The sequence below is a fragment of the Diorhabda sublineata genome, chromosome 11 (assembly GCF_026230105.1).
Source record: "Diorhabda sublineata isolate icDioSubl1.1 chromosome 11, icDioSubl1.1, whole genome shotgun sequence".
In the NCBI taxonomy this organism is placed as follows: Eukaryota; Metazoa; Arthropoda; class Insecta; order Coleoptera; family Chrysomelidae; genus Diorhabda; species Diorhabda sublineata.
The window spans coordinates 719,985-730,517 of NC_079484.1; the positions used below are offsets into that span (position 1 = coordinate 719,985).

At 30.4% G+C, this 10,533-nt stretch overlaps 2 protein-coding genes across 5 annotated transcripts; one reads left to right on the plus strand and one right to left on the minus strand.

Moving 5' to 3' along the window:
* The first annotated feature begins 125 nt into the window (after positions 1-125).
* On the plus strand, positions 126-3,093 carry LOC130450226 (RNA-splicing ligase RtcB homolog). The gene is made up of 7 exons (XM_056788499.1): positions 126-477; positions 596-832; positions 885-1,063; positions 1,123-1,458; positions 2,360-2,494; positions 2,548-2,712; positions 2,773-3,093. Exons 1-7 carry the CDS (start codon positions 237-239, stop codon positions 2,998-3,000), a joined length of 1,521 nt encoding a protein of 506 aa, XP_056644477.1. The 5' UTR covers positions 126-236; the 3' UTR covers positions 3,001-3,093.
* A 1,570-nt stretch (positions 3,094-4,663) lies between these two features.
* On the minus strand, positions 4,664-10,332 carry LOC130450273 (purine nucleoside phosphorylase). 4 transcript variants are annotated; one of them, XM_056788592.1, is made up of 5 exons: positions 8,807-8,950; positions 7,180-7,274; positions 5,458-5,719; positions 5,161-5,398; positions 4,664-5,109 (listed from the first exon to the last, which is right to left on the minus strand). In XM_056788592.1, exons 1-5 carry the CDS (start codon positions 8,845-8,847, stop codon positions 4,843-4,845), a joined length of 903 nt encoding a protein of 300 aa, XP_056644570.1. In that variant the 5' UTR covers positions 8,848-8,950; the 3' UTR covers positions 4,664-4,842. The 4 variants fall into 4 exon arrangements, with proteins under 4 accessions (XP_056644570.1, XP_056644569.1, XP_056644567.1 ...); XM_056788591.1 differs by having other exon boundaries at positions 4,752-5,109; positions 7,162-7,274; positions 8,807-8,930; XM_056788589.1 differs by lacking the exon at positions 8,807-8,950 and adding an exon at positions 9,876-10,332 and having other exon boundaries at positions 4,753-5,109; positions 7,162-7,274.
* Positions 10,333-10,533: the final 201 nt, after the last annotated feature.

Consider the following 10,533-nt stretch of genomic DNA (forward strand, 5'->3'; position numbering starts at 1 on the left):
AGAAAAACATATTGTATTTGATTGCACATAAAAATGTGTATGTAATCAAATATTATAATAACCGATGGAGTAACTTAGTGTAAAGTGGGTGTAATAGGTTTTGTCTATGGTGTATGCAATGAAGTAAGCACAGAACTGTTTATGTTACATTAGTAGTTCATTTGTCAAAGTGCCGATAAACATATATATGCAAGTATTACAATAAATATTGTTATAATTATAATTAATTTGTAAAAATGGTGGTAAGACAATACCAACAAGAACTTGAATATATTGAAAGACTAACTCCATATTCATGGAGAATAAAAAAAGGATTTCAACCTAACATGAGAGTTGAAGGTATCTTTTACGTAAATCAAACTTTAGAAAAACTAATGTTTGATGAATTAAGAAACGCTTGTAGACCTGGAATGGTAGGAGGCTTTTTACCAGGAGTGAAACAAATTGCAAATGTAGCGGCTTTACCGGGAATAGTCGGTATGTTAATTATTGTTTATTTACAATTTTATACGTTAAATATTTAGTTTTACATGTATGTTTATTGTATGAAATATGAAGTTTAACTAGTCTTAGTAAGGTTAACTGCGACTTCTAGGCAGATCAGTAGGTTTACCGGACGTACATTCTGGGTACGGTTTTGCCATTGGAAATATGGCTGCTTTCGATATGAACGACCCAGAATCTATCGTTTCTCCGGGAGGTGTAGGTTTCGATATCAATTGCGGTGTAAGATTATTAAGAACAAACTTATTCGAAGAAGACGTATACCCGATTAAAGAACAATTAGCCCAAAGTTTATTCGACCATATACCTGTTGGCGTCGGTTCTAAAGGTAAGTTTCAACATTAAAACCCGAAGTAAGTGATAACAAACGGATCGTTTAGGAATAATTCCCATGAATAGCAAAGATCTTGAAGAAGCGTTGGAAATGGGAATGGACTGGTCGCTTCGAGAAGGTTACATATGGGCGGAAGATAAAGAACATTGCGAGGAATACGGTAGAATGTTGAACGCGGATCCTTCGAAAGTGAGCTTAAGAGCGAAAAAAAGGGGTTTGCCACAGGTACGTGATGAATTTCTTCGATTTCGGTTGATTTTTTTAAGCGAAAATCGATATTGTAGTTGGGTACTTTGGGTGCCGGTAATCACTATGCGGAAATTCAAGTTGTGGATGAAATTTATGATAAATGGGCTGCTAGTAAGATGGGAATCGAGGATAAAGGTCAAATTTGTGTTATGATTCATTCGGGAAGTCGTGGTTTCGGGCATCAAGTCGCCACCGATGCTCTTGTTCAAATGGAAAAAGCCATGAAAAGGGATAATATCGAAACGAATGATCGGCAATTGGCTTGTGCCAGAATCAACAGTACGGAGGGTCAGGATTATTTGAAAAGTATGGCTGCCGCAGCTAATTTCGCTTGGGTTAATAGGAGTTCCATGACTTTCTTAAGTAGACAGGTTAGTAGCACAGTATATGCTCAAAAAATGTCCCATGTATATTTTGTGTTGTCGAAAAATGGGTTTTTTATATACTACTTGGTGAAAAATCGATTTTTATAGATTTAATTTTGTTTTTTTGAGTCTAATTTCGTTTTCAGAAAGAATTTAGTTGAGAAATGACTTTTTTGAACTAAATTTGTTTAAATAATTAGTTTTTTGAGTTGATATAATAAAAAATTGGCGTTTCTAAGAATGTTTTGTTCGAAAAAGCTTTGTATAAGTTAATTTTTTCAAAAATTGATCTTTTTAAGTTTAATTCAATAAAAATTTACTTTTTCATATTAATTTTCAGCAAAAATTGATTTATTTGAGTAGAATTTCGTTGCAAAAACATTTTTTTAGGTTAAATTAACGTCTCTAAGTTTAATTTGGCTAAAAATCTATTTTTTTGACTTAATTTTGAAAAAAAAATGAATTGATTCAAAAATTGATGTTTCTCAATTTGATTCGGTTGAGAATTTACTTTTCTGAGTGTAATTTTATCGAAAATTAGTTGAATTAAGTCGAAAATTATTATTTCTGAGTCTATTTTGATTGAAAAAATATTTTTTATAATAAAATTTGTAAAAAATTTCACCTTTCCATTGTGGAATTTGATTTTCTGAGTGTAATTTTGCCAAAAATTACTTTTTCTAAGATTAATTTGAGCGGAAAAAAGGATTTTTCGAAATAATTCTGTCAAAAATTGGCTAGTTTTGTCTAGGCTTAGTCTAAAAATATTTTTGTCAAAAATTGTCTACACTGAGTATAATTTGATCAAACATCGATGTCTTTATCAATTTCAATTTTATGAATAAATTATTCGAATCACCTTCAGCACCTTCCGAAAAACCACCCACTAATTTGGGTCAAATTACAGGCGTTCGCCAAAAAATTCGGAATGGCCCCAGACGATTTAGACATGCACGTAATATACGACGTATCTCACAACGTCGCCAAAGTTGAAGAACATATAGTAGACGGTAGACCCAAAACTCTTTTAGTACACCGGAAGGTGAGTGGTACATCGATATATTCTATAATAACGTCTCATTTATACGTCTTTAGGGCTCCACGAGGGCTTTCCCGCCCCATCACCCTCTTATACCAGTCGATTATCAATTAACGGGACAACCCGTATTAATAGGAGGTACTATGGGTACTTGTAGTTACGTTCTAACAGGTACCGAACAAGGAATGTTGGAAACATTCGGTTCTACATGTCACGGAGCTGTAAGTAACAATTTGGATGAACGGACTATAACTTTTCATCGTAATTCGGATTATTTTTAGGGGAGGGCTTTATCCAGGGCGAAATCTAGAAGGAACTTGGGTTATACTGACGTTTTACGTAAATTGGAACAAATGGGAATATCGATTCGTGTAGCGTCGCCCAAATTAGTTATGGAAGAAGCTCCGGAATCATATAAAAACGTCACCGACGTGGTGGATACTTGCCACGCCGCCGGTATTTCCAAAAAAGCCATCAAATTGAGACCGATTGCTGTGATCAAAGGTTAAAAATAATTATAAATTGAGAACTGATTTTTTGTGACACTATGTATTTTTTTTTTTCATTTCGATCTGTAAATTCTCAATAAATTATTTAAATTATTTCACGCTCCATCATTTCCTTATAACCTTAATCAAATACTTACGAATATTTAAGTATATCACGCACTGTTGCCGAGGTTATAAATAAACAAGTAAATATCAATAATAAAACGTCAATAAGAAGCTTTAATACACACGCGAGAAACAAATCTGACAACAATTCACTTGGTTGTATGAAAATAACTTACAGTTCAAACCGAAACTACAGATCTCTTATATGTAGATAGTTCACGACAATAAAAAATCAATCACTAAATAAAAAAAAATTATACACAGCGCGTAAAATATTAACTCGCTCTTAAAAACCACAAAAATATTCACATTTGATTCGATGTTATTTATACCCAGCAGCCATTTTGTAAAACGTTTCAAATTTTCATGAAGGTAAGGTAATAAATTGCGTTATTTTAATTGATTAACACTGTGTAACATATTCATTTTCATAATTTAACCAAATTATCACTTTAATCAGTATAATTACTTAAAAAAAAACAGTAATTAACACGACAATGATTATAAATCATCAACACAAATCACTTATTTGATATATATGACAGTTCTATGTTTACGTCTGGATAATACGCATTGTTGCCAATATTAAAAATGAAAAAGTAAATATCAAGCATAAACAATTGGAAGTAAAACGTTAATGAAAAAATCTGACAACAATGTACTGGTTTAAATGAAAATGTCTAAGCTGCCACGTCATCGAAATATATCATTACGTTTAAATCGAAACCACAGATCACGTGTTATTTCAGAGTAGTTCATATCAATATTAGTAATGAAGAATTTCTTTGAAATAGAATATTTCACTCAAAAATAGGTGATTAAAATATTACACGTAAAAAAAATTGACACCTGAATCGGTATTGCTTATATTTTGTAGTCAGCTTGAAAAACGTTTCCTAACTTTATGATGTTAGGTAATATAAATACATTATTAAGTTTATCTATTATCAAAACTAAACAGAAATCAACACTTTTCTTCTTGACATTTTGACGATTTTCTAATTCTTTTCCATGTTTTCATCCACTACTTTTATATTCAATCCATAGAACTATACTACTCTTCTTCACAACAATTTTGTTTATACGACACTACAGAACTCGAGGTAACTGGCTTAACATATAGGTAAAGTCATATGGGAAAGAAGAATAACCTTCAATGAGATAGATCTCAAAAATTATTAAATTAAGATCCATAGTTAAGTAACAATTGATTTTAATAATTTTGCTTAATTATAGTGTGAAGTGTTGTGTTTATATAAATAGAACAGTGAGTACTGTTTATTACTTAACATACTTTATTTTGAATAATTGAACTTCTAATGGTTAGTAAAGTAATGCACCGTTTCAACACTATGATCAGCTGATTTCTTTAACACCAAAAAATAGATTTTATTAGGGAAAGAAACGAATTTAAGTGTGGAAATAATTTTAAATTATGATATAGAATAATAATATCAAAGGTAAATTTAGCTTTAAACGTCTGCGTTATAAATATAGGAAGAGTTAAAATGAAGGGAAAAATAGTCGAGTGTTATGAACAGGGCCGGCTTAACAAAATTTAGAATGAAATATGTATTTAATATCATGTGTTTTAAAACATGGTTTTACGTACGAAAATAATTAAAAAGCAAACAAAGATTAAAAAATAAAAAAAAAAACAATTATTATACAAGCTTTATTTAAAAAAAAAAAATGAAGATTTCAATTATAATAAATAATTTTTACGAAGTAATCTAATTATTTTTTGTATTCCTTCGTTGTGGCGATGTGTTCAACTATTTGTTTAACGAATTTTTGTAGTACGTCCTGTCTGGCTTTACCCACGTCTAGAACCTCTTCGTGATTAGCGATATCCGTGCTATCGTATTCGACTATACATTCGTTAGTGATAAGACTGAAAGCTAAAACCGTTAAATCGCAATGTCTAGCCGTGATAACCTCGTGAATGGTCGACATCCCCACCGTATCCGCCCCCAACATTTTCAACATCCTCAATTCCGCCACCTAACAAAAAATAATCGATAAATTCGTCAAAATCAATTAGAATCCACTCACGGTTTCGAAGTTGGGTCCGCCTAAGCAAGTATAAACCCCTTCGTGTATATCTTTTTCCAAACCGAGGTTTCTCGCGATTTTTTTCGCTTGATTTCTGAGGTCCTTATCGTAAGCCGCGTTCATGGGGGGGAATCGAGGGCCGAATCTCTCCTCGTTGGGTCCTTGCAAGGGATTATTACCGGCAAAACCCATAATATTTATGTGATCTTTTACAAGCATGATATCACCTACTTTAAATCTGCAAAATGGAAAATAAAATTTGATTGTACGTCGATTTAATTATTTTTGTGATGTCACCTCGGGTTTAGCCCGCCGGCGGCGTTCGTTGCTATGAGATGAGTGACTCCGAGGAGTTTCATAACTCTGACTGGCATTGCACATTTCCACAGAGGGTAACCCTCGTAGTAATGGAAACGCCCTTTCATACACACCACGGGGACGCCGGATAAGTACCCGAATACTAGGGCTCCGGCGTGACCTTTTACCGTACTTCGTGGAAAATTTGGAATTTTTTCGTAAGCTACTGATATTTTGTCGTCTAATGCGTCCGCCAAAGTACCTGAAAAATATTTTATTCGTGCTACTAACCAAAAAAAAAAAAACAATCTACTACCTCATATTATCATCACCAGAGTTTATTTGGTATTTTTTTGTAATAAAATTTCACTAAAACAACTGACCAGCTAATGCAAAATCAAATTCAACCCCCTTTTTGACTCCATATTGAACGAACGTACACCATACTTTTTGATCGCACCTCGTACATTATATATTTCACAAAAAATAAACAAACCAAATATTTATTGTATATTTTCACGAATCAAAAATGTTAATTGTTGTTATTAAATATCTAGTTATTATTTCTAGATCTTTTATTTACTAATAACCACCCCTTATCATGTTTTAAAATAATTTTTAGTAATGTATTTCTTCTTGTTTACAAATTCGCTTCCAAAAACTGACGTTACGTAACATGTTGCCAAATTAAAGCAGGATATAGAACAATCATTCTTTTGTAGTTTATCTATGACCCCATCACCGTAACCTTTTTTACGAAATTATGAATTCTTAATATAGTTGTAGATATATTTTTGGGTTTATTTTATCGGGGTTACATGTTTCATTAACATTTCTAAAATATATTTAGATATTCCGAAATTGATAAAATGGGTTGTATAACTTACAGACAGAGACCATACTGTCAAAAATCGGAAGCTTGGTTCGTGTCAAGAATCGTTCTATTGTAGTTTATCTATGACCTTATCACCATGACCATTTTACGAAATTATAATATCTTAATATAGTTTATTGTTATAATATCGATATATTTTTGGGTTTACTATACTGAGATTATAATTTTCACGTAAATTAAAGTTTTATTTGCGTTTCTAAATCGATATTTGAAAATTAATCCAAGTTGTATAACTTTGAGAAAGAGGCCGTTCTGTCAAATGTCAGAAACTTTTATGTGAAGTATATTATTACAATATTTTTGTTTATTTTCTTCGTGATTTAAGTATTTAATCAAAAAGTTTGTAGTAAAATGGTGATTAAATGTGTATAATATAAAAGTAAAAGTTTAGTTTTGTGATGAAAAAGTTTTTAATCGGTACGAATAAGTTTGGACATAATTGTTTATATTTTTCTATAGAATTTGGGTGAAATACTTTAATTATTATTATAGGGTTTAGTGCAAAGTATTTATAAATCGAAAATTTCCATAAGTTCCAATATCTCGTTATTTTCTTATCAATAATTATGAAAGTGTTCAACTCGATTCGAGACTATCTGAAGAATTCTTAGGAATATCCCCTCATGATGCAACTACTGTTGTGAATAACAAAAAATATGTATATAATCAATATTTATGACTTATTTATTATAGCTATAAATAAAATAATTGGATATTTCATACCAATAATCTGGGTGAATATATTTTATACCATGTTGATGAAAAATTAAATTATACTTATGATTGATCGAAAAAAAATTAATAAGAACCTTCGTTCCAATACGCACCCAAACCGGATCCGCAAATAATACCAATCTTCGGTTCTATAGATACAAGACTCTTCAAAAAATTCGCAGTTTCCACCAAAGTTTCGTAAGTATATCTGAAATGAAAAGTTTCACGTATACCTAACACAAAAACTATTGTTTTAATTATTTATTAATGAAATATAGTTGACTAATACGAATTTTTAACCTTGTTTGTTGTTATTCTATGTTTCTAAGGTATCGTTCTATAAAATTTACCCAATAACATTAATTTTTGTGGATTAGCCAAAGTGACAATTTGATGGTTCTATTTGTATTGAAGGTAAGTTGAAAATTTCATTTTCTTTTTAATAAATAAACTATAAAAGCGATTTTAATATTATTAAGTTAAGAAATTAGTTGTTTTCGATGTATTTCAAGTCTCTAATGTGTATATCGTTATTGCAATAGTTAGAAAACTTTTATTTTGATATTATTCGTAATAATAAAGATAATTCATTCTAGTTTGGCAATTTTAGATCAATATTTTTAAAATACATCAAATATTCCACTGAACAACAAGATTGATTAACCGAATAATATCATTATTGTCGTCACTTGCAAAATCATCTACATGACACGATTAATTATTTCAATTATATGAATGAGGTCAGATTATTCAAAAATGTATCTTGATTAAGTGATAATTATCACTAATACAAAGTAATAAAAATATTTTTGCTAATATTTCGTTAAAAGTTTTTAACCTTGAGGATCAACAAGCAAGAAAAAAATAAAAAGTAAAACCACTGCTAGTTCGAAAAAAACCTGATTTTTATTATAATTCTAATGAAATTTCATTGTGGCTTTGAAATAACAACTAATTTTGATATATATATATATATATTGAAATATTCAAAAATATTTTTCACGTAATTTGTGTTTATAAATGAAAACAATATGGCGGCAGGACAAACCAAACCTGTTATTACACAAGATTTTATATCGAGTGACGACAATTATATATTAAATTTTTAGTTATTTAAACTTGACTTTTGACTTGATTACAAAACTTATTTCAGTTTAATAAATTGTATACAATTTGTATATTATAAAATTTAATTGGACCGTATAATTAGTGATCAATCAATAATGACGGAAATGGATATCGTGATTTCTACGTTTCAATATGGATGATTCGAAGAAGGCACTTACATTGTTGCCACGTATTTCGATTTTCTGTACATTTAAATAAAATTTTAAATCGCTTTGTTTTAGTTATAATTATGTGAAAGTTCGACGAAATTTTATGTGTTTCTAGTAAATTTGAATAATTTTTCGAAAATTTAATCAATATAAAATTTTTTTTATGCGATTTTTGAGTAATTCGTGGAAACTGACAATATTTTTAAAATACCAGTAATTTCTAGAAAGTTTGGCAACGTTTATAAAAGTATGTTTTGTTGTGGGATTATTTTTAATATTGCATATTATCAAATAAGATACGGTTCACTATAATGTTGCAATTTTTTGTTATCAAACTATTGATAACGTGGTAATGAAAAACATATACAAATCCTAATTGATTATCTCGAACGATAACATTATAATTTTGAGTTTCTATAAAGAAAAATGTAATAATTAAAAAATAAATCGCATTTTTACTTACTTTATATCACTTTGGGCAACTAATTTCGTACCAACCATCATTTTATAATGAAAACTAGACGTCGAGTAAAAGTTTAAACTAAACTGAATCAATTTTTATTGTAAAATCGCATTTCAGGGTCACGTAAAATCTAGACTTGCTCGCGAATCCTTGGAAGGCCGATGAAAACGTGCAATTTCATTATTTTTTCAATATTTACTATGGGTAGTGTTTACATTGTTGCCGGATCGTTCATTTTTTTATTATATTCATATAACAAAACCACAAAAATTACCTTCGTCTTTGGAGGTTAACTTTTGACATACCGGAACGTGTGTGTGGCTGTGTGCGACCAAGTCACAACATTTTAAAATAAATTTTGGATGGATAAGTAAAAAATTTTAAATAAATGTCAGAAAGCGTGCAAACAAACGCTTCAAAACAAGATTTTCACAATTGAAAATAAGTTCTGGATGTGTTCGAACGAGTAAATTAGTTGAATGTACGGTATGGATGTGTGCAAACAAGTTTAATGTTGTCAGACGAACGCTGTTTGTGTATAAATGAAGCAAACAACCTCGGGATGTGTGAAAACAAGTCTAAAATTGAGAAATCAAGAACCGGATGTGTGCTAATAAGACAGATACACGTCATAGATATTGAAATTATGGTATTTATACGAAGCGTCAGCGAAAATATGTACGAATCACAATGAATAGGTAAAAGTTGAGTTACAGAGCCGGATTGGCAGGTAATAAGTCAAAAAAAGTTACTAGTCTGCTACTTAATCGTGGTTTGACGTTTGCAAGTTGCGATTTTAGAAAAAAAACTTGATTTTTGTTATGATTAAGTACCCTGCGAACAGTGAGGGTTAGTATTGGTTGTATAATGTCGAAAAACAGATAAAACGAAAAAAACCAACCTGATTCCAGCCCTGTAGAGGAAAATTTTTCCTATATCAGTTAATTTTCTTCAAAAAAAAACTTTTTTTTTATAAAAATTGAATCTACTACCTTGATAAACCACCCTGTATAATAATAAAATTGAATTTTTTTAAGTAACTATACAAAATATCAAGATGTCTTCTTACTTGTCATTTTCTCCTTTCTCAAAATGTCCGTTCATTTTTTTAGCTGCCGAAACGCCATTCATCCCGTTAGTTGCCGTTGCCATGGTTTTGTAGCTAACAGATTGATCGGAAATTTATTAAAGACTACGAGCTGACAAGTATTGAATCCCGTTTTTATACACTAATCTCTAGAATGTTGTAACTGAGATAAAGTTTAGGATTATACGTCACTACTTGTTGCTGTTAGTCAATTTTTTCATTCACAATAGTTTATATTTTCGGTCTTATCATTTTCGTCACTTGACCTTCAAGCATCGCTGCTCACCGTTTTCATGTTTATTAATGTCCCAATAAAATCTTGATTAATTTTCTCGTATCTAATATAAAAAACATTTTTACATATGTTTGTCGATTTATTATGGAAAAGCAACCAAAACTCGTCGGGCTAGTATACAGAACCGTATTGATTTTTAACTTCATCATTCGTTCAGTCTTCCGTCCGATTAATATAAACGACTACCATGACGTATAAAAAAAGTAGAGATGGAAGCTTCTTCCGGAATGTGTTTTAGGAGGGACAGGTTTGGACTAGAGTCGTTTGCACGCACTATTTATGTATATACAAGAATTTAAAAAAAAAAAAAAAATATTATTACAGTCGTGTATTTAATTCGAAAAA